This window comes from Anas acuta, chromosome 4, assembly GCF_963932015.1.
Source record: "Anas acuta chromosome 4, bAnaAcu1.1, whole genome shotgun sequence".
NCBI lineage: Eukaryota > Metazoa > Chordata > Aves > Anseriformes > Anatidae > Anas > Anas acuta.
In genome coordinates, this window is record NC_088982.1 from 55,883,679 (window position 1) to 55,907,629 (window position 23,951).

A 23,951-nucleotide genomic window follows, 5' to 3' on the forward strand; every position below is an offset into this window, starting at 1 on the left:
TGTCAGAGGGAGGGCCGGCACCCTTGCCCCGGGGCGGCTCCCGCTCATCCCGGGCCGCTGCCGGCGCCGCGCCTCAGGCGGGCGGGGAGGGGGGAGCGGGGCCGTGAGGGGCTGAGTGGGCCGCGCTGTGAGGGGCCGTGAGGGGCCGCCGCCACCCCCGCAGGATGGCCGGCAGCCAGTGGGACTTCCCGGTGGAGCTGTGCTGCCGCCCCATGGCCTTCGTGACGCTGACGGGCCTGGACGTGGTGTACAACGCCGTGCACCGCGCCGTCTGGGACGCCTTCTGCGCCAACCGCCGCGCCGACCGCGTGCCCATCTCCTTCAAGGTGCTGCCCGGCGACCACGAGTACCCCAAGTGCCGCACCAAGGTGGGACGGGGCCTGGGGCAGCCCGGGCTGGGGGGGGGCTGCGAGGTGCTGGGGGAACTCGCTCTGACCGCCTCGGTGCTTCCAGAGGACCTCCTACGAGTGGTACATTCCCAAAGGCATCCTGAAGACCGGCTGGATGAACAAGCACCTCAACCTGGTCCCCGCGCTGGTGGTGGTGTTCTACGAGCTGGACTGGGACGAGCCGCAGTGGAAGGAGAAGCAGTCGGAGTGTGCCACTCGGGTGGAGATCGTCAGGTAGCCGTGCGCCCTTTGCTTTCTTAGCTCCAAGCTGATGGGCAAATGTCAGTTGTAGAGTCATTTCTGACTTACTTTACAAGTAAACGTGCATCTCAGGCACAAACAAAAGGGGAACTTGAATTTTGCTTTTTAACGTACAGCTGACAGTAGAGGAGCTTTTTTGAATGCTTTATTTGGAAAAGTCATTTAAATAAAAAACACTCAAAGCGTTGCTAAACTCAATGCACTTCAGTCCCGTTTTAAAAAAGAGAGCGCGGCATTCCATGGATGATACAGCATTTTGTTGTTTGTTTTTTTTTTTCTTATACTTTCATCACTTCCATCTAGACTGAAGTGCCATTTTCTTCTGATTAAATCATTACACTGTGTCATGTTACTTTTATTCCAGGCAAAGTTTGCAGGGAAGAAATACAAAAGTCGCCGTGGTTTTGATTCAGAAAAAGACACCGCTACCTCCAGGTACTAGAGAGCTTTGTGTGCAGTTGTGATGATCTCATTTTTCAGAAAACCTGATTGAGCTGATTATTGTTTGTCTCATTGTCTGCAGCTCTTAATACAATGTCATCTACGTATATAAAGTGCATTGTAGCTGCACAAATGGAGTGCTAAGGGCAGTTGACCCTAAACATCTGAAACTTAGCCCTAACTACTTACTTACAGGTCCAGTCCTTTTTTGACACTGTGCATCACAAATGGTACCTTAGTGTAATACCCATGACATGCCTTTTGTAAGTTATATTCTAAAACTTACTCAAGATGAAGAAAAACTGTAAAAGCAATGAGAACTTAAAGGGAAGGCTATTTGTACTTGCAAAAGCCTTTTAGCTTAATTCTATTTTAATAAATAAAAGATTGAAGCTTAAGGAAGGACAGCTTGTAATTTTCAGGCGTGCCATCTCAGTTAGCCCTGGGAAGTGCTTTTGTGCCTGGCATTTTGTTGAGTATTCTTTGAGTGCTGTTTTTCGGTGGAGATAGACAATATTTATATCTTCAGGTAAGTTTTTTGATCTTCTCTTGGACCATTTGTGAGGCTTGCCATTTTTTTCCCCTCTCTGAGCATGAACTTTTGTGAAGAAGTGAACTTTGTGGGGGTCACACCTTGAATGAACCTTTCTTAGGCCAACTTTTAAACACAGTGGGGAAGTCATTGTTTCTCAGATGGCTCCTACTCTGCTTTCGTTTTGAAGGAGAGCAAATGCTCTTTATAAAGGAAAGAAGAAATGTTTTAGTGGCAAGATCCAAAGTGGGAAATGTGAAGGAAAAACATGACTCAAGTGGAGCTGTGAAATATGATCTGTTTTAACCTTATGTTTTTCTAGAACACTGCTTCAGCTCTAGGTGCATACTTTCCAGTGACTGGCAAACCATTTTTTTATTATTATTTTCTGCATCTTGGATGTATATAGTTTTTTTCAGAATGCTGTGTTATTTTTCAAGATGGGGGGATATTTAATTCTGTGTGAAATCAGAAATTTAAAGAAAAAAGTTATGTGAACGCGTTGCTAGTAGGTAAACCACTCCTATTTTCTGCTGTGTGTTCTGCTGGATGAAGTGTGCAGTATCCAGAAAGAAAAAGGAGTGTGGTCTCAATTTTATTTGTATTAAGTTTGTCCGTACCTTGTACTGGTCAAACTGTGTGAGTTAGCTTGATGTTGCAGCACCACATAGCGCTTACTTGTGCTTTTCTTGCCTTCGCTAGGGGAAGATGTTATTGCGTCGGAGAGGGCAGCAGCTTTATGTAACGCTTGTGACCTTTCTGGAAAATCTCTCTTTGTGCTTCCACACACGGATCATCTTGTTGGTTATATTATAAGGTAAGTGACCATAAAACACTGTTTTGCTCTGTGTACCGATGGAGATATCTGTCATCTCAACCTATCAAATCGCACTGTCTGGCACTCTCACTGTGGATCAACAGTGAATGTTTCATCTGTTGACTGAAATTCTTCAGGTTATTCTGTGACCAGATGCAATCCTACATCTGCCCTTTCTATGTGAGGTTGGGTTACAATGACAGAGGTGTTGCTATGTGGGCTTTCGAAGACACATTGTTAGGTATCCCAAGATGTTCCCCTCCTCAAGTCGGATAAGGGCAAAGTGGGCTTTTCTACCTCTGCAGTGATTTTGTCAGTGCTGATTCTAAATTTTGCCCTGCAAGTTTTGTTAGGTGCAACTCTGTATGAGCAAGTCTTTGCTTATTTTTTTACTTCTACTTCCTGGCTGTAGAAATATGTCTTCCTATTTCTGCTAAGTGGCGTTTATCTGGAGGCAAATACTGTCCTTGTCACTTTTTTTTTTTTACATTCTTTCTGTTTTAATATGTAACAGGGAGTACAGCTTCAAATAAATTAGTAAGGCTTTTCAAGAAACAGTAGAGGGAGACTGTCTTGTGCAGATCTAAAAAGACAGGCTCAAACTAAGGTAAATCATGGCTACTGAAACAAATTTTGATTTTTCCAAGCATACTGAATATGGGGAGAAGGGGATCATGGTCTGAGAGCCTAATTCTTCCTTGTGTTACTCTTGTATTTACATATAAACAGTAAATTTTTTAAAATAAAACCAGTGCTGTTAGTGTGTCCAAGCTGCTCATAAACAGCTACTGGAATTCATCAAAATGAACCAATTGTTAACTTCCAGTTCTTCATCTTATGCTCAGTGCTGAAGAGTGTTTACTGCACGTTAATTACTATAAGCTTTTGCAGATCGCATGTAGTTACATTGTGCCATGAGGTTTGTGACTATCTCCAACTTCATGAAGATAAGGCTGCATCATTAGGGATTTACAGCTGTTCGTGCACATTTAAAAAAAAAAAAGTTTGAGCATATATTCAAGTACAGAATTTCTGATATTAGTCTTGACATTTTAAATTGAGATGTCATAGTAAAATCAATTTATTTTTTTAAGCACTCCTGCCCCCAGTGGACTGGCTTCTCTAGGTAGTTACAATATAGTGCTAAAATAAGTATGCTAGGGACATTAAACGTGTCACGTTTTCCTTCTCTGTCTGAGCTCATAGTTAACAACTGCTGTTCAATGCTCTGTTCCTTTGTTTTTATCCCTGTTCTCTCTGTTGCGAGGCAAATAAAACTCAAGTTGTGATCTCTCAGTCAGTCTGTAGTCATCCCTTGTTGGCCAAATCACAGAACTAGTACTTCACCCTTTATTTTGTGTGTATCTGTGCTACTGAATGCATTTCTCTCCTGTTCTCTGGCCTTTTCCTCCTCTAATTGGTTTTATAACTTGATTGTGCAGCATATATTTAGATCCTCCGCCGCCTCATGCTGCACTCAGTGCTTTGGGCCTCTTTCTTTCTCCTCCTGTGACTTGCCATTGGGCTATTTATCTTGTAAACACACATTTGACTGTCACTTCTATAACCCAGGTAGATATTATTTGGGCAATGATGAAACCTAGTCTGTGCTCTTGTAATCTTGCATCTTATTACAACTGTTTCCTTTCTACTCCTCCCTCCCCAGCCTAGTCCTGGCAAATAAGATTTTGACCTGTTTTGACCCAGGAGCCTCTGCAAGGTTTGCTTGCTTTGACTGAGACACCTCCGTTTTTTATTTCCTTGCAAAATCCTGACAGCTTATCCTTGGACTTTAAGTTAAATATTAGTTTGTACGAGAAATCAATGCTTAATGCTCTTGAACCCACTTCGTGCTACCCCTACATCAGGCTTTGTGTGAAGAGTTTTAATCTGCTTGCTCTTACCATGTGTAGTAGCTTACAGAAGACTTCAGGAATATTTCAAGCTATTTTTGCCAACCTTAAAATAAACATCATTAAAATTGACTTACTCTGAAGTTATTCAGATTCATTGTTTGAGACAAACTTGGTTAAACTTTGTTGCAGGTTGGAAAATGCATTCTATGAGCACGCACAGACGTACTATTACACAGAAATACGAAGAGTCAAATCTCACAAGGAATTTTTGAATAAAACTACTCATCAGGTAGTGTTGCTTCATTTTTGAAATACTTTGCAAGTTACAGTTCATGTTGAAACATGAAAATAAGGATTATTTGTTGCTTAAATTTATTCTATTTATATATATATGTGTGTGTCTTATTTTATAATCTTATTGCCATCTTGTCATAGGGTGAAAGGCTTGGAATAGATTCAGTCTGTCAAAGATCACTGCTGTGTCATGGTGTCAGAGAGAACAGTGGCATAGTCAGTCTGTTCTGTAAACCTCTGAAATCATCACCTGTCTCTGCTTTATAGGTCACAGGCATGTTCAGATGTTTGTGAATGATGTGTACTGATTTTGTTTTCCAGCTTTTGTTTGTTAGACACCAGTTCAAAATAGCATTCTTCAGTGAGCTGAAACAGGACACGCAGAACGCTCTCAAGTAAGACTTGTGTAAACTTCCATTATCCTGACCCCAATTTATTGCTAAGCCATAGAATATTATATTTTCCTGAAAGCAAAATCATTTAAATGTGGAAGGGGTGTGTTCTTAATTGGGAAGTACACTAGTTAGAAGACAGTTTTCTGCTGTCAGTAATTCTGTTCTTAAATTTTATCTTGTATGTATTAACTCAAAATGTTTATACCTAGAAACTACAGAACTGCGTATAATCTTGTACATGAATTGAGGGCTCATGAAACAAACATGCTGGAAATCAAGACAATGGCAGGATTTATAAACTACAAGGTAACAAGCATGCTCCTTATTTTTGACAGCATATACTTAAAACAAAACAAGTAAATAAATGTATTAGTTGATGCATATTTAACGTGTGAAGGTTTTAAATGTTCAGTTTTACCTTGCTTTCAAGGAAATAGATTAGTACAGCCATCAATGGGGGACAACTTAGACGCCGACTTGAAAAGACTTCTGAATTCCACACAAAATTCCTTAGCTGAAGTTCAGGAGTATCTTGAAGATTTAGAGTTAATTTGAGATGCAGTCATCCTGAGGGCTAAACACTTAACTTTTACTCTGTGCAGGGGGGAGTGAAAAGAAAGATTGCTTGTTCCTCAAATATTTTTGTCATAAATGTATGTCACAATAGTTTAATTACTGCTTGTTTGGAGGAGGAAAGTAATTCTTTAAAAATCAGGCCATACTTCTGTGGTGTTCTGGGGGATTTCAGGTGAGACAACACTGTTGTACCATTTAAAATAATCCCAGAGTTGGACTTCATCAAATTCCATTGTCCTTCTTGAAGTGACTGCAGGCTTCAAAGTTAATGGTCTTTCTAGTGGCTCTCCAGCTCCAAACTGAAGTTGGCTGGGAGTTAATGCTTGTTCATTAATTATTTGAGGGAGAGAAGAAGTAAAATAACATAAGATGAAATGAAGGACCACATGGTTTCAGGGGTAGTGCGTTAACATTTTACACCTTTTTTCTGTTTTCTATGCTATTTGAGCTTTTAAGAAGTGCGTAAAGTTAAGTGAGGGTTTTCTTTTATTTATTTATTTTTGATTAATTCTAGATCTGTCGCCTCTGTTTTCAACACAATACTCCACTGGATGCAATTGCTCAGTTCAGGAAACATATAGACTTATGCAAGAAAAAAATAGGAAGTGCAGAACTGGCTTTCGAACATGCTGCCTGGATGTCTAAACAGTATGTTTTTGCTTAGTATTGTTTCTGTTTTACCTCCCATACAGCTTTATGAAGCTCCCTATTTTCTTTGAGTAAGATAAATTTTGAGCTCTCTAAGAAAAAGATGCACTTGGTCTTAAAAGCTGCATGCTGTCATTCTGTTTTGAATTGATTATTGTTACCTTTTCCCTGGGAAAGAACAGGGTACGACAGAAATGCAGCTATTGAACTTAAATGCAAAAGTATTTTCTCTGAAGAATAATCAGAACTTTTAGCTGAAATGCCCCTTTCAGTTCATATTGCTGTTCTATATCTAATCTTAATTACAGGAAAAAAATCTTTTTTTTTTTTTGTAGGTTTCAGGCTTTTGGTGACTTGTTTGATGAAGCGATTAAGCTGGGTTTGACAGCAATTCAAACTCAGAATCCAGGTTTCTATTACCAGCAAGCAGCCTACTATGCACAGGAGCGGAAACAACTAGCAAGTATGCTTTGTAACCATGATGTAAGTTGGGAGGGGAAAAAATGCTTTGCAGGTTAGCAGGTAGTGAATTAGCTGATGTTTCATTCTCAAATTGTAGTGTAAAAATCCCTAATACATGTTTAAAAATAATTAATAAGGAAAGAGTATGTGTCTTTTGATGCTTGCTAATAATTAAATATTAAATGTAATTTCAAATACATATTAAATGCAATTACAATATAAAGTAATAATTTATATTGAAATCAAAGTAATGCTTTATATTGAAAGTAATCAAAGTAATACTTTATATTGAAAAGATAACCCTGAACAAACATTTTTTAATACAAATAATTCTGACATGTTTTTAAAATACTTAAAATAGCACACTTTCTATGCCTCTGGGTACCTGAAAACATACTGTTTTATTTTTCCATTATGTTTCTCTATACTTGCACTGTACTATTTTTATACAGGTGGCCTGAAAGGCTATAAATTTAAAGCAAATTCATTCTTTGGAGTGCATGCATATTGGAGCATCAGACCACTTAATGGTTTAAAATAAAACATAAACTCTTTTTTATGACCATATTTGCTGAATTTACAGTCATCTGTGGTATATCCCAATCCGGATCCCCTGGAAACCCAGACCGGAGTGCTTGACTTCTATGGGCAAAGACCATGGCGGCAGGGAACATTAAGTATGTTTCTGTGTCTTGTATTTGTGGAGCTTAGACAAAAATTTTTTAGTCGCGGACCCTGCCAGCTGACTTCATAGGCACAAGCGTATAATCTGTCTTCCAGAGCCAGATACAGGGCTGAGACCTTACTGTGTTAGTTGGTGACAGGATTTGAACAGGTGTCAGCTGGAAGTTCAGGAAGTGTGTTTGGTCCTTGTAACAAATAGAAAAAGGAATATCCAGCTTATGCAGAATTGGGTCTTCAGCAAAGTGCCTGGGCCATACTGAAGCTCTGCTGCTGCTTCGTTTCTATTTCTGCCTGAGCTACCTGTGATCAATGGGCTGCAGTAGTTCTTTACTGCAGTGAATGCATTCCTGGGAAGAGAGGTTGGAGAATTGGATACAGAAAAAGTAACAGTGCCTCCTGAATGCAATTGCTATAAATTCATCCTTCCGTCCATACTTGTCAGTTACAGATGGGAACTCATGATATTTTTCTGAGAAAACTTTTCGAAACTTTTGAAATGGTTTGAGAGGTTTCCATGACTAGATTTTAATCTAAGAAGGGAGTTTTGTGTTTTTCCTGTTAAAGATGATGTTTTATCAGGAATTTGAACTTTGAATCCACAGCTCTGAGCTGTAGAATATATATATGGATATGCATAGAGATCTGAGATATTTGTGGATGACTGCCTTTTTTTGTACTTTCTTCCCTTTCCCTCTCCATGTGGTCTCCCATTTTTTATTCTCTGCATATCCTTAGAGCATTGTAACTTTCTCTGTCCTCTTCTAAAGATTTCCTTTCATCTGCTGTAAATACGCGAGTTTGATCTGTTTCATCTCCAAGTGTTACGGTTTTAAAATAAGTTAGAATCTACTGCCAAGGTTGAACAGTTTAAAAAGAGGTGAAACTTTACCTGTCATGATGTTTATGACGCCATGTTCAGACGAGAGATCATAGTCTTTTAAAGATATATGCAGTTTGTCGTATGTTGGTGTTCTCTACTGCTAGTGAAACATAAGTTTGTGTCCTTACTCAGGATAATACAGGAAAGAGGCTACAAATTTGTCTTATGTGCTTTAAATGATAACGGATTCAGTCTAAAGATTTGGTCGACTTACTGTGTTTTGTTGTTTCTGAGTAGCTTCAAATCACTTCTTCTAAACAAAAAAGCAAAATATTTGTTCCAGAGTTTGTCTTCCAGAACAGACAGATGAGTTCTTGAAGGGTTGTATCCATCTCCTAGGAAACAGAATGTTTAAGAATTTGAGTGTGCTTGAGTTGGAGCTTGTGTTACAGTGTTTCACCACAGAATTAGTTCCCTTTGGGCCTGGACAAAATTCCAATGTCATGGATTTTTCACTGTCTTATGCAGGCTTTGATCTTTCTGATCCTGAAAAGGAGAAGATGGGGATTTTGTCCCTTCAGTTGAAAGAGAAGAATGTTCTTCACTCAGTAAGTATTTTTCTACAAAAAAACTTTTCTGACATTGCCCTAATGTTACATATATAGTGACATCCTTACTGTTTTTATCTGTTAGGAGCTAATAATTACTTTGTTGAGTAATGCTGTTGCGCAGTTCAAGAAATACAAATGTCCAAGAATGAAAAGCCATCTGAGTGAGTATGGATGATGAGATGTGTCTTTAAAATTAACTTTGCGAACACTTTCAGTATTGATCTGATACATCTTTCTTGTTCATTTGTTTTGTTAAAACAGTGGTTCAAATGGGTGAAGAATATTACTTTGCGAAGGATTACGCCAAAGCTTTGAAGTGAGTGCCATCCCTGATTGTTTCCTTTACACCCTACTGTTCTCACTGAGACCACGTGTCTTGCTGATATGGAATACTGTTGGAAGCTTATCTAAGATGCTCCTAGTACCTGGATTTAATCAAAGTGCAAGCTCTGGAGTGTATCAATTCAATTTCTATTAAAGAAAGCAAAGCAGATATGATGAGTCAGTTATTAGAGTAAGAAGACTTTACAATGTAAGTCATGGTGGGAAATTACCTTATTGGGCAGATCTTTACTATTATTTATTTTTATCTCGCTGATGGAGTGTTCTCTTCCCCAGAATTTATTTCTGAAACTTCCCTGTTACTGCAGTAAGAATATAATTACATTGAATTAAAGACTTGGAAGTTAAAAACTTTAAAAAAAAAAAAAAAAAAAAAAAAAAAAAGCTGAATTAATTTTTATTTATGTTGCAAGAGAATTAGCAAAAGGAATTACTTCTGTTGATACAGTTTTCTATGACTAATGGCTATAGAGCTGTGAAAGTTTAGCCCTGAGGTACAGCTACTGCCTTCTCTGAAGGTGTCCCGTGTTTAGTTTTTCAGCTTTGTATTTTTAAGGGGAAACAGAGTCAAGGTCATGTTAATGAAAACATTCTGCTTAAAACATAGAATCATAGAATCATAGAATATCCTGAGTTGGAAGGGACCCTTAAGGATCATCAAGTCCAACTCTTGACACCGCACAGGTCTACCCAAAAGTTCAGACCATGTGACTAAGTGCACAGTCCAATCTCTTCTTAAATTCAGACAGGCTTGGTGCAGTGACCACTTCCCTGGGGAGCCTGTTCCAGTGTGCATGAAGTATGGAAACCTAATACATGAAGTATGGAAACCTAATTAAGCAGGATGTTTTCATGATCACGTGTTCTAAAGGCAGCATGTTTGAGCTGGAAGAGAGATTTACTGTTATCTGACTGGAAGCTACAAGGAGAAGAAAATATCTTAGAATAAGGAGATCGATTTGTATCAAGCTTAATTTTTATATGATCAAGCATGAGTTTAAACAAGCACTTCTTGTTTATATTTAGATAGACAGCAGTTTTTGCCTTTAAAAGAAAAAAATCTCTGCATTGTTACTACTAAGTGAAAATTGCTCAGTGTTAATACCACAATAACATGCCTAGGTTTGCCTGATATAGGTGGTTGCATATGTTGGCTGTAGATCTTGGAAACCCTTGAAGGGAAAAGGAGGTAGGAGATAAAGCATAAAAAACATTATTTTTCCTAAGATGCTTAAGATTCTTCACTTTGGAAAGGGACTTTTTTTGTGGGTTTCTAGTTTTTTCCTCGAAGTTTGCAGCATATTCAGCACTAAAGTGTATTTCTAATTCAATGCTGGACTAAGACTTTTATGTCCAGTTGTTTTACTTCTCTATGTAAAGACAGGTGAGTTTCCCTGTTGCCTCGTGAACGTTTCTCTAGCCTGAAATAGCAAATTAATGGAATAAATGTTTCTTTACAATAATTTCTTGGTGATTCCAATATAGTGTGCATGTATACAAGCAGTCGACTTGGTTTTAATCTACTGTTTGGTTTAGTTGAGATGAATCTTTGTGTTAACAATACCAAAAAAAAAATGTGAACTTCTTAAAATACTGGGGTGTGTAACTAGTTTTTCCTCTCAATTTTCATACTTCACAGGCTGTTGGATTATGTTATGTGTGAATATCGAAGTGAAGGATGGTGGACTCTTCTCACTTCCATATTGACGACGGCTCTCAAGTGTTCATATCTGATGGCCCAGATAAAGGATTATATTACATACTCTTTAGAGCTACTGGGTAGAGGTATTCTTTTCAGGAAACGTACTCGGTTAACCTATGTAGAAAAAATTAAACTACATATATTTGAAAGTGTGACATCATTTTCCTAGGCTTTATAATAGCAAATATGCTTAGCTCAAACTTCTTACCAGAACTCTGCTGATGAAATACGCATGTAGTAGTATCTTTTAAAGACAAAATGTGACTTAAGGTAGCTGCACATTAGTAATGCAAATACTCTGGTTTATGTAATGGTTGTTACTTGAAGTTGCAGAAATAATCCTTATGTGCCCTAATTCGCTAAATAATACCTCTTTCAGGGTAGGTGTGGTAGAAATGGTTTCTCATCTTCTGTTAGCTAGCCAGGCTATCCTGCTTTATGTTAAGGAATAGTCAATGAGACAAAACTACCTTTCATTTTCAAGAGAGAACTCCTTATTTTAATTGGTCCTTTTTTCTTTTCGCCATTTTTGAGCTGCTGTTTCTAATCTTAGCCAAGTTTGCCTCTTTGCATGTTCCAGACTTTTTTTGTTCTTTCTTCTGTTTCTAAAAAGCAATAACAAGAAGCTAGGGACATCATTCTCGTAGGATTTTCCTCTGATAAATTATGAAATGCTTATCCAAACAAATATTTTACTTGGTTCCAGTGAAAGAGGGAACACTTAGGAACTTCTGAAAATTGAAGTACTTTATCATTGGCAGAGGGATGTTAAATCAGGTGTTTTCTTCAGAATGCCTTTTCAAAGATGCAAGCTAAAGGAAAGGTTTATTTTTAAGTTTAAAAGACATAGTAGAATGATTTGTTGCTGTGTTGTAATCCTTTTTTTTCTGTTTGCTAGCATCTACTCTTAAAGATGATCAGAAATCTCGAATAGAAAAAAATCTGATAAAAGTTCTAATGGTAAGTGGTAAAACTCCTATTACCCTTTTAAATATTCTCCAGTAGGAGTTGGTGTTTGGTATCCTATTTCTTATTTTTGTTGTTAATCTTCTATCTGGATACAGAATGAGAGCCCCGATCCTGAGCCTGATTGTGATGCTACTGCTGTGAAAGCTTCACAAAAATTGTGGGCTGACCGTGTTTCCTTAGCAGGTAGCAATGTATTTACAATAGAAGTCCAAGATTTTATACCATTTGGTAAGTAGTAAAGTCTCAAGCAATCTTACACAAAACCAAAAATTTCAGTGCATCTTTGAAATAAATTATTAGGAGAAAATATACATTATATAATGTAGAATATATTAAAGCCAGCAACACAAACTCTCATGTCAGCACAGGTCTGTTCTTCATCTAAGTTGCTAAGAAATCATGGGAGAAGCCAGTGATCTCTCATACCCAATGTGGATTACCGGAAAAGAATCATTTGAGCATTACGTCTGAGAAAAAAACAAAAACACTTCTACTGAGACCAACTGTGCCTTTTAAAATAGTAGAAATAGTAAACTTTTTTTTGACAAACTTCTGCTCTGGTGTGCTTTGAAATAGAACTGAGGGAAAAAAGGCAGAGCATGCAAAGGAGTCCCTCCTTTGGGAAGGGGACATGAGTGAGCATTACTTACAGAAGTGTAGTTATGTGTCCCGGTTTTTTTCTTCTGCTGAATGCCTGCCTCTCATCCTCTTTGCAAAGGTTTCAATCAAAATGCTGAAAAGTAGCTTTCTGTGACAGTGCCAGTGGCCAAATGAGTCCCACGTACTCTTTAACTTGTGTTTGTGTGTATACGCAGAACGATTCTTTTTTTATAATTCTTATTAGAGATGAATGCTTCCGGAATATAGTATTGTAATTTAACTTTCTTTTTTTTAAATTGTAGTGCAGTGCAAAGCAAAATTTCTTTCTCCAAGTTTTCATGTTGATGTTCCTGTGCAATTTGATATATATTTGAGAGCTGATTGTCCTCATCCTATCAGGTTTTCTAAGCTGTGCATCAGTTTCAATAATCAGGTAACCACATTCTATTTCTGACCTAGTGACAAGCTTATAATAAGAGTAGAATAGTATCTATTAGCCTTTCCAAACAAAAAATAATAGTTCAAAAGTTCTTTTCCAAAAACTATGTGAACAGTTCAGTTGGAAAGGTGTTCTGTTTTTTCTTTTGAATTATCTATCCCTTTTGACAACTGTATTGATATTATAATAACTTCCCAAATCCAGTTTGATTAGTCAGATCTTCACAGAAGAACAAAGATACTGTACGCTGAAATGATCCTTATGCAACTTTAATGTCTTATTTCTCCGGATGCTATTGCACAAAGTTATGTTAGTGAATACAATGGATATTTTTATGAAAAAATTTCATTGTAATGTAGCTGCTAAGTCTAGCTTCATTACTGTGAAAAGCATTAAGAACCAATGTAGTTTGATCCAGTAGCACAGAGCCTTAACATTTGTTATACTAGAATTGCTCTCTACAGATGTCTCAAGTCTGAAATTACCAATGTTTTTCCCTACTCTTCCACTGTAGGATTACAACCAATACTGTGTGGTAGAAGAAGCCTATCAACAAAGTGATATTCTAGAACAGTCATCACAAGGAACAATGTGCTTAGTCCCTGGTAAAACAAGAAAGTTCACTTTCAAATTTGTTGCAAAAACTGAAGATGTAGGAAAGAAGATTGAGGTTTGTCAGTTTATTTCACTCCTTTCTTACTGACGTTTCTGAAGAACTTGAAACTACAAAGCTATCTCTAATCTGGCACCAGTTATGACAGTGTGGTTCCAGATGTTTGAACTTTTGAAACTGAATGTCAAAAACGAGCATAAAATTTCATTGAAAATAACAAAGCCCAGAATTATCACAAAAACTTGCATTACTTTGATTTTTTTAAATGTGTAATACATTTTTAAAAATGGTGTAACACTATGGAAGAGTAGAAAACTAGAAAATACTGCATTGCATGCTCTTGAGCTTGGATCCTTTTTCCAGTGCAATTTTAAATGAAATTCTGTGGTGGCGAGTTGTTGCGACTTCAGTCTGTGAAGCTGCCAGAGGGTTTTGGGTGATATACAGGCACAATAAAGATGCTTATGTTGGAAAGCTATGCTCTTACTGTGAGTGATCTGAGGACACAAGATGGGAAGTTCTCAGTATGTGTTTAAATTTTTTTCGTCAGATCACATCTGTGGATTTGGTCCTGGGAAGTGAATCTGGCCGTTGTGTGATTCTGAACTGGCGTGGAGGAGGTGGAGATGCTGCTTCCACTCAGGAAGCGTTGCAGGCCTCACGTTCCTTCAGGCGAAGACCTAAGCTTCCAGATAATGAAGTTCATTGGGATAGCTTGGCTATTCAGGCAAGCACTATGTAAGTAAAAACTTGAAAGTGTATATGATGCATTGAGTCCTAACGTTACCTGTCTTGATTCTTTGTGACTTCTGAGCTTCCAGATAGCTAGAAGTACAGAAAATCCTTGCACCGTTCTCTAAACATGCCAAATAAGCTTTAACTTTTCCCTTTGCTTAACTGTGTTAGAGTTTTCCCAGATTTTTGTGCAAGCTAGGAGGTATTAGTGTTCTTCCGTTAAAGTCATGTCTCCCTGCTCACCCCACCCCGCCCCCTCCAAGAAAATGTGTTGGAAAATAATCATTAATAAGTAGGTTAACACTATCTAGACCTATTCAAAAGAATTACATCTGATTGCTGCTGGTGGGGGCACTTTTTTCTTTACTGGCAGAAAATCTGAACTGTTAATGTTTACTGGTGGGTTTCCAATCAGTATTTTTGGAGTTGTTGCCATCGTGCTGCTTTTCAAGAATGTAACCTCTCCTGGCTGAACGGCCCACCTGTTGTCAGAACTCTTTGAACAGTAAGCGAAGTCCGGTTTAAAGGAGATTTAAACTCATTAATTAAGAAACATAAAATAACTGAGTCTTTTTTCTTAAAGGATTATTTCTAGAGTGCCAAACATTTCTGTTCAGCTCCGTCATGAACCTCCTGCCCTGACTAATGAAATGTATTGTTTGATTGTGACAATCCAGTCACATGAGGAGACAGTGGCCAAAGATGTTAAGCTTACAGCAGGTTTAAAGCCAGGTATTTGGGGCTATTTTCTTTTAATCCAGCAGTATCCTAATTGACTTTGTTTTTGATGCAATGACAACTATAGTAAATGGCTGTGCTGCAGTAGTTGAGAGAAACTAAGGCTGGGAATAATGGGATAGTAGCAATCAGAAGATAAATTAAGTCTCGTTTAGTTATTGTCATTTTAACCACTGTTTGTCAGTAGCATTTATGTTTACAAGTGTGAAAGAAAACTTGGAAGCTTTTGTATTCTTTCTTAACCTTTTATTTAATTTGCACATTATCTAAACTTCTCCCAAAATATATACCTACTTACTTTTCTTACTGTGAGCATCAGTCAGATCTTGATAAACATGTTCTAAGGATAATCTTACATGGGTTTTCTCCCTCTTCACCCCTATTTTTCCCACTTTAAATTTGGAGAGCAGTGGAGAACAGAGAATGTTCCTTTGAAAAGGAAACAGTGGAAACAGTTTCCTTTGAAAAGAAACACTATAACAAAGGAAACAAAAAAATATATTGTTTATGTTCTAGCTAACTGTATGTAGCTATTACTAGCAATTTTCATATGTGAAGTACAAATAGGCATGCTGACTATAATATTTGAGCAGTTACCCTAAAAGGCAAAAGTATTTTTTAAGCAACTAGCATATAGGATACAACGTTTGCCGTTCCCTCTGAAATAGAACCATGTTTCTTATACAGTTGTATAGCTATTTCAAGTCGTTCGAGTGTTCGTTAAACTTCATTTGGATGTTTGGGCTTAGCTCCTAAAGTAGTATGGAATAGTTGGTCTTGGTTTGTTTGTTTGTTTTTTTGTTTTGTTTTTGTTTTTCCCTCTCCCCCTTGATCATGAATCCTAACACTTGATATACAAGGTCGTTCTGGGCTTGCTGATTTTACAGTAAAAACAATTGAAATTTGACACTTCATTTATAGCAAAGATGATACATTTTCCATGGTTGCAACTTTTTGGCGAGATGTGACTTGTTTTCCTTTGGAAACTATTCCATGGAATTGCAGTAATGTCATTATTCTAGTCAACCCCTGACTGTAGAATAGCATCATTTAACATCTTCCCCCCCCCCTTTTTTTTTCCCACCTGCTTTCAACACAAAGATTGGAAAATTGGAAGAACAATTTTTAAAGGATTTAAAATCATTAAGCTGTGCTTTTGAGAACATAATTAGAGAAGTGTAAAAATTGCATTTTATTTCACATAGAATACCAAGAAAAACTTGAATTGTGTAGCAATACTGTGTTTGTTTTTTTTTATGGTAGGGAATATCTAGGTAGGACTTCAGATTTTTTTTTTTTTTTTGAGATTCTTGTGGCCTAAATAGATAAAGTGAAAAAACTGCAGCACGTGAACCCTACAGTTCAGAAAACTTAAGGTGCTTTTCAATCTGTTTTCTTGCTTACACTTTTGAAAGCATCTCTCAACCAAATGACAATGTCAATTCCTATTGTATAGCTTTCTGAGATGAATATTTTATTATTTTTAGTTATTGCTTATATGCTTTGGTAGTGTAAGCCTATGTGGATACAAAGACTGTCTTTAATCCCAGGGCAAGATGCCAACCTGACACAGAAAACTCAGGTGACTCTTCATGGAACAGACACGTGTGATGACTCCTTTCCTGCACTGCTTCCTGATATCCCCATAGGGGACTTGCAACCAGGGGAAAAGGTAATAGCTTACAGCCTTCTTTCTATATCACAGTCAAGAAAATGGGGATCAACTAACAAGGCTCTCAGAATAGGGCCTATATTTAATTTCCAGTATCTGAACTGTTAAATTAAATGCTTGGTGTATAGTTTGCCTAATGTTTACTTGAAGTTTAGCATTCCTTCAGCTAGATTCCCTTTTTGGCCAAGGGAATAGGACACGTTCTGGTATTGATGATACAGCTGAGAGAAGGCACAAAATAAGGAGGCTGTGCTACTCTGATTAAAATCACGTGCTATTTGGTTAAGATCATGCAGTTCAGGAGATTGTTTATGGTCAAAATAATATCAAAATAAAATAAAGCATTCTACTATTGCTTTCTTGGTCCAAGTAGGATGATTATCTAAAAGATTTTGGCCACTCCTAGACCTCATTAATATATTCTAGGTGTATCTTGATACATATCGTTTCCTTTATCTTGCAGATAGAAAAACCAATATACATTCGTTGTGGAACTGTTGGCGCAAGGATGTTTCTGGTCTATGTTTCTTACTTAATCAACACTACTGTTGAGGGGAAAGAAATTCTCTGCAAGTGCCACCGGGTAAGATAATGAGATGCACCAATTGCTGGAGGTGCAGCCTTTAGATTGAAAATATTTCTTGCGTTTCATTAATGTAATTCTAAGTCTCTTAAAAGCATTTCTAGTAGGTAGAAAAAAAATGCAAAATCAGCAGTATAGTAGTCTAATTTAAGGAGAGCAGCTTCATAAGTATAATTGGAAGAAAGTTTTTCAATATTTATTCTTTAAAAAAAAAAAAAACACAGATATATTCTGCCCTTGGAAGAATTAAAATGATGACTTGAAGAATTAAAATGATGACTAAAAGTAATGTTATGTTAGCAACCTTTGACATCAGTAGCCAGGTCTGAAACTGAATATAATTTTATCCTCTTTTCCACCCACCCCTTTCATTACCTATACAGGATGAAACTGTAACTATAGAAACAGTGTTTCCTTTTGATGTTGCTGTGAAATTTGTCTCCACAAAGGTATGTGTTATGAAAAGTTACTTTCAATAATCTTACCCTGCTTAGTTAGAAATAGTCAGATTTTTGTCTCTGTCTCGACAGCTGGAGCACTTGGACAGAGTCTTCGTAGATATACCGTTTTTACTGATGACAGACATCCTGAGTGCCTCTCCTTGGCCCCTCACTATTGTAACCAGCCAGCTACAGCTGTCAGCTTCCATGACTCCAGTAGATCAGCTGGAATCTTATGTGGAGAACGGTGAGTTTTCTTACATTATGCTTTCTATTGTGAGGATACTTTTTGTGTAGTTTGGGAGTAAAAGCAGTTGACATTTTAAATGGTATTTACTCATCAAACTGTAGAAGCAAGCTGCTTAACGCCTTATTTGCTTGCCAGAACAGAGTTTAGAACAACAGGCTACAAACATAGTTTTGCGTCGCTAGATCAAACAAATAGACTTGACTGATATAGGTGGTAACCAAAATGCTAAATGTAACAGATGTAAGGGAAAGCAGCTGAGAGTACTTCTGGTCTTTAGCTTCTTAGGTATCCGTGTGAAAAGTTACTCAATATTTCCAGTATTTATGAACTATGTACATTTTTGTGGGTTGCAAACAAGTTATCACTTTACAGAAGGAACATCCAAAGGCTAAAGTGGTCTGTGTCCATGACTGTACATTCATGAAACTGGAAGATGTGAAGTTAGAGTAGGCTAAAAAGAGCAATTAAAAGCAAACGAGTTTCTTAAAACATTAACACAGCTTAATAGGTTATTACTTATGTAAAATATATGTATATCTTACAAGTTTCAAACTTTGAGTTCAGTTTGTCAACTCTGAAGTCAAATGGAGTACTTCACAGTAGATCTGATTCAAAACCTTTCAACAAAATGTTGTCTTTGCATTTGCCGAGTTAAGAGACAGAAAGCAAGTGTTCTGTTCAAACTTGGAATATAAAGAAGGCAGCCTGGATGCTTCCCTGACTGTGGGGCAGCTGCCCACCGATGTGTTCAAGGGCTTGCAAGCCTATAGTTCTAGAAAGCAATGATTTCCCAGGTTCTTTAGTCAAAGTACGAGAGTTCTTTTTAGCTCTGGCACCTTGTGCTCCTTGACTTCCAGTTACTATTTCTAAAGAGCTAACAGCCAGGAGATATAAACCACTTCAAATATAAGCTATTCAGCTGCCTGTTTTATTTGTTATTTTTTTTCCTTGTAAGACTTAGAGATACTTTAATTTTGAATGACTGAGCAATATTTTTCTTAGTGCTGTTGTCTTCAAAAATCCCTCTTTAATCAAAAAAGTACTAGCTTTTTTAAAAACCTGAAATAACTTTAAATAAAAAGTGAGAATTCAAAGATGGTAGATCTTTCTTGTGTTCCCCCTCTTCCCCATCTCTCATCCACTTGGGTGGGAAAGGAGGAATGTCCATGGTGGTGGCTTTAATTTTTATTTTATTTTAACTTTAAAACATGCTGATGTCTTGGAATCTTCTGTGGAAAAGAAGTATAGAACTTGATTTGGTGTTATTTAGCCTTTTTTTTTTTTTTTTTTTTGCATACAAACTCTATAGAACAAGCCATTGCAAATTTATTGACACGAAAGATCCTGACAGTGCTGTTCAGAAAGTAAGCTGTACTTTCAAGTACTGGGATATTGCACAGTCTGTATTGAATTCTTGTACTATGTAGAAATAGTTTGCAAAGTACTTCAACGCCTTTCTGTTGGAACAATTGTGTCTGTGTAATATTGGCTTTTTAGACTTGGTGGCTTCTGCAGTAATGATTATGCTTTGATTTTAAACAAAATTTTGCTGATAGTTGTTTTACAGACAGGTGAGAGTGCCAGTGAGTGCTTTTGCCTTCGATGTCCTCCAGTCACTAATGCTAGTGGAGTGGCAACTGGATGTTACGTCATTTCATGGAAGAGGTAGGCAGCTCTTGGCCTGAAGGGGGAGAGGAAATAAGCTGGTTTGTTTTTGGGCTGATGGTTATTTTTTGACTTCTTTGGTGTTGGGTTTTCCAGTAACAGGGACTGTCTAGACTTTGGATCTTAGTAATTATTTGGTTAGACTTTTGAGCAAATACTTATTTTACTTAGTAAGTGTTATGTGGCTATGGTCTTAACATTCCATGAAGCTTCATTTTTTTTGTAATATCTTCAGTCAATTTCAAAGCTGTTCTTCTAACTACTTCTGTTTCCTCCAACCATGAAACATTTCATTTGAAGCCAAGTCAAAGGAATAGTTTTGGATAGCAAAAACAAACAAACAAACAAAAATGGGGAAAACCAAATGGTTTTATCACCCTAGACTATGGGTTTATGTATTCATTCAGTTTTTAAAAATACATGCTCAGGTATATCTGTCTTTGTTTAATTATTTTTATTTTGACGTAGAACTGTCCAGTGTTCTTATGTGCCTATTGCTAGTTTATCTCCATGCTATGACACTTTTTGTGCTCACTTCAAACAAAAAACATAATGGAATTTTTTCCCACCACTGAAATGACTGTAATCTTATTTTAGTCACGTATAAGTGATGTTCTTCTGGCATGCTCACTTGGTGCTGTGCAGCTCTCAATGTGTTGTGTGTCTGTGATATTTTTCTGCAGAAGCTCACCTGTGGAAAGCGTGCCTGTTGTTAGTACAGTCATCACTCTGCCTCATGTGGTTGTAGAGACCATTCCCCTCCATGTTAACACAGGTAATGTTAGTTTGGCAATGCATATGTGCTGCCTAGAATTTTTAAATCTTCCAAAGTAAATAGCTGATAAGTTTTATAGCATCTGGAGCTTACATTTACTGTCGCAAGAGACAGGAAATTAGTGCTGAATGTTATGGAGGTAGTGAAAGAAACTGCATTATCACTTAAACTGCCTTGCCCCTCTTCCCACTCCCCTGATCTAGAAAGAATTGGAAGGTAGGTACGTGAATGTGTTCTTAAGAGCAACAGTTGTGTTACGCAGCAGCGTGCAGACCACAGTTACCTCTACTGACACAGCCTTCCCAGTAGGTTTCTCTAGATGCCTATGGCAAGAATTGTTCCATCCACCCACGCTCTGGCCACATCCCAGGAAAGAAACAGCCTGGAGATCTGGAGCTGCTTGCGGGCAGGTGAACTGTTTCTCTCCTAGCACTTCACCTGCACGAGACCAGAGTAGGAGTGCGGAGCACACTGTGAACACACAATTCCTATGCTTTCTTCAGTTTGTTTTCACTTGTACTGAGATTCTTCCATCATCCTTTCCTGTTACATTTTGGAGGAGCTTCCTCACAATATCTGAAAATGCTGGCAAGCTGAAAATACCCAGCAACAAAGTGATTTCTTAGTTAGCTTTCTGCATACTGTGAACAGTCAAGGGGTTTTGTAACTAGGTATTGAATGAGTGAAAAACTGGAGAGGGAGGGAAAACAACTGTAAAACTTTAATGAAGTTATGTTCTGTTGCTTAGTCTTTTTTAATCTAATCAGAAATATGTTAAATACTTAGTTGTTTTTTCTTGAAACTTTTTAGTGCTCTTTGTTGGACTTGGGTTTTATTTATGGAACTTTAAAACACAATTTATTTGAGGTGGCTTACTTTGTTTCCAAAGATCTACCCTCATTTGGTCGAGTCCGAGAATCCCTCCCTGTCAGATATCACTTGCAAAATAAGACCAATTTAGTCCAAGATGTGGAGGTGTCAGTGGAACCAAGTGATGCCTTCATGTTCTCCGGCCTTAAACAGGTACTTAAATGTCACATTTTCTAATCCTGGCTTCTCTGGTAGGGAAGAATGTGTTGATTAGACTTGCAGTGATGACAAGCTCACTGCTTGCAAATGTGTGGTAAATTCTGTCTGGAAGGACACGTATATGCAGATTCCTTTTAAAGAAGGGTCAGATGAAAGCCTGCCTAGGAGCTGTGTGTCATGTTGTTTGTAGGTAACACGATCTTTCAGTATAAATTAATAGTTTTAACCAGTAGAGAAAATGTAGTTGCATTATTTCCAACTTCTGAAAGTAGGAAGAATATAAATAGAAAGTAAATAGGAATCTGCAGTTGGTCACAGAACTTGTCTGTGACTGTGGCTTTTTTTTTACTTTCCTTTCTAAGATCCGATTAAGAATCCTTCCAGGCACACAGCAGGAGGTGTTATACAACTTCTATCCTCTGATGGCTGGGTATCAACAGTTACCATCTCTTCATGTTAACCTGCTGCGATTCCCAAACTTCACTAATCAGCTGCTCAGAAGATTCATACCTACACACATTTTTGTAAAGGTAAGACTGAGAAGTGTCTTGTGTTTAACGGCTGAAGTCATAGGGGTTGAGTAACATCTCTTGAGTTTAGGTTCAGAAACACTGTAATATCCCACAACTCCCTAAATAACTTCTAAAAACATGTTCTCTGCAAATCACTCTGTCTAGATTTTTTTAAGGAGTGTGGATCTGAAGACAGTTCAATCATATCACAATAAATAGATCTTGTGCCTTTTTAATTTTTTTATAATAATTTAAATCCAGTTGCCCAAAACAGTGCTTTATTGTTCTACTGCTTCTGTCTCCAGAATATTGTATTCGCCTCTTAGTCAGACTCTGAGCAAGCAAGGAAGCTGAAGAGTTTGTTTATATGACTTGAATTGGACTTGTTCAGACGTATGTGATCCTGCTTCCAGGACACAGGCCTGGCATTCTTCCAGTTTTATTTCAGCCCGAAGAGATGGGCAGAACTTAGTTTTTATGTATGCTGTCAATCAGTGGCTCTTCTAGTTTGGTTGTCAAGATGTCCTCATAAGTCAATACAAAAGGCTTTTTTCCTCAAAAGCATAGTGTTCTCAGTGCTTCTGTTGAACCTCTCAGGATTCAGAATACTTTGCTTTTTTGCCTTAAAATTTTCAGGACCTCAAAGAACCTTTCTGTAAGGAGGATGTTTTTTCTTTAAAACTTCTTCCTTGCTCTCTCCCATCTCTAGCGATTCTGTTCAAAATTCTTAGAAGCAGCTTTCAGTCCCATTCCTGTTTTGTGCATTGTTTAACAACTTTTTTATACTGCAATAACACTCAGAACTCTGATCAGCCAGGCCTTGTGCTGAGTTGCTCAAATGTGTATGGAGATGCTGTTGATATTTAACAGGACATCTATAAGGAGCTGAGCCCTTTACTAGGTACTCACTAGGCCAAACTCATTTCAGTTGGGTATCCTTCCAGTTTGTACCACTACTACTGGAAACCATTAGAAGTGGAGATTGGAGTCCCTTGATGTATTGAAAAGTGAGTTTCATGACAGCCTTAGTCTTTTGCATAGTGTAAAAGTCTCTATCTTTATTTTCTTAAAGCCTCAGGGTCGTCAAGCAGATGACAACTCAATTGCAGCTGCGTAACTTCGAGACTCGTACCTCTGCACTTAAAGGAAAGGAGAAGCTGCACAGAATATGTAAAACTTGCTTTGGAAACATGGCTTTGATCAAACCATAAGAATTTTATTTTTAAATTACACCTCTTAACAGAACTAATGTTTAAAAAAACCTAGTCTTTCATAGACTGTCTTTAAGGAAGAAACATAGAGAAAACTTGGTGCTTTATTTAACAGTAACATTCTTTTGAAGTTAACTGTACGTCAAACTCTTAAAGGTATTATTTTATAAGCATATTAAATGTCTTGAATGTTTAAGTGGAGAAATGCAGATTTACTTGACCAAAACCAAAATACATTTTCTTAATTAACAGTAAGCTAAGTGCTAAGTTTGCACTTTTTACTGAGATTTACAACACTGAAAATGATTATTCTTTACAGAAATGTGTTCTGTGCCACTTCTGTTGAGGACAGAACACAGGTTATGCAGTAGCATAGCAAACTTCAAATGATTAACTCGTACTGTTGGAATCAAGTGGCTTACTGGTCATTTAAAACCATAAATCTAAAAGGCGCTGTTTCTTCTGGGCAAGCCATACATCTGAATTTGAACTCAGCAACAGCTAGTCTAATGAACAGAGATTCGTTCATAACAGGTGGACTATCCAACCTCGACTTGATGTGGCTTTGGATTATTTTTACCCACACAGCTTCCAGATTAAAGACGTGGTTTGATAGTCTCCTGGTGCGTGAATTTAAAAAAAAATAAAAATAAAAATCCTACTGTTGTACAGCTGCAGATGAACTAGTGTTTAAAATAGAGTAAATCATGTATATATTTAAAAATAAACAGAAAACTTCAGTTGTTTAACTTTCAGAATAATTACATTTTGATTGCTTGGAAAATACCTTATTTATTGTCAAAGTGAAGTTCTAATAAACAGCTTGTTACAGAGTACTTCTGAAACAGTGTCCTTTGTTTTCACAGCTGTTGTCATAACTTTGATCTGTC

At 37.5% G+C, this 23,951-nt stretch overlaps 1 protein-coding gene across 1 annotated transcript; it reads left to right on the plus strand.

Moving 5' to 3' along the window:
* Positions 1 to 18: 18 nt before the first annotated feature.
* Positions 19 to 23,897, plus strand: TRAPPC11 (trafficking protein particle complex subunit 11). Its single transcript, XM_068681309.1, has 29 exons — positions 19 to 368; positions 454 to 623; positions 1,015 to 1,085; positions 2,326 to 2,440; positions 4,486 to 4,585; positions 4,912 to 4,985; positions 5,195 to 5,291; positions 6,076 to 6,209; positions 6,545 to 6,692; positions 7,255 to 7,348; positions 8,704 to 8,783; positions 8,869 to 8,947; positions 9,048 to 9,102; positions 10,768 to 10,913; positions 11,729 to 11,790; positions 11,895 to 12,027; positions 12,702 to 12,832; positions 13,353 to 13,508; positions 14,002 to 14,189; positions 14,770 to 14,918; positions 16,475 to 16,596; positions 17,060 to 17,179; positions 17,563 to 17,628; positions 17,710 to 17,866; positions 19,426 to 19,534; positions 20,218 to 20,309; positions 21,199 to 21,332; positions 21,701 to 21,868; positions 22,923 to 23,897. The coding sequence occupies exons 1-29, from the start codon at positions 165 to 167 to the stop codon at positions 22,965 to 22,967; spliced, it is 3,399 nt and encodes a 1,132-aa protein (XP_068537410.1). The 5' UTR covers positions 19 to 164; the 3' UTR covers positions 22,968 to 23,897.
* Positions 23,898 to 23,951: the final 54 nt, after the last annotated feature.

What these genes read in the sequence shown, in the direction of transcription:
- TRAPPC11 (XM_068681309.1), top strand. Translation starts at nt 165, where the DNA reads ATGGCCGGCAGCCAGTGGGACTTCCCGGTGGAGCTGTGCTGCCGCCCC. An exon ending in ATCTGATAAAAGTTCTAATG is followed by an intron (nt 11,791 to 11,894) that starts GTAAGTGGTAAA and finishes ATCTGGATACAG; the next exon opens with AATGAGAGCCCCGATCCTGA. An exon ending in TGTTCTCCGGCCTTAAACAG is followed by an intron (nt 21,333 to 21,700) that starts GTACTTAAATGT and finishes TTCCTTTCTAAG; the next exon opens with ATCCGATTAAGAATCCTTCC.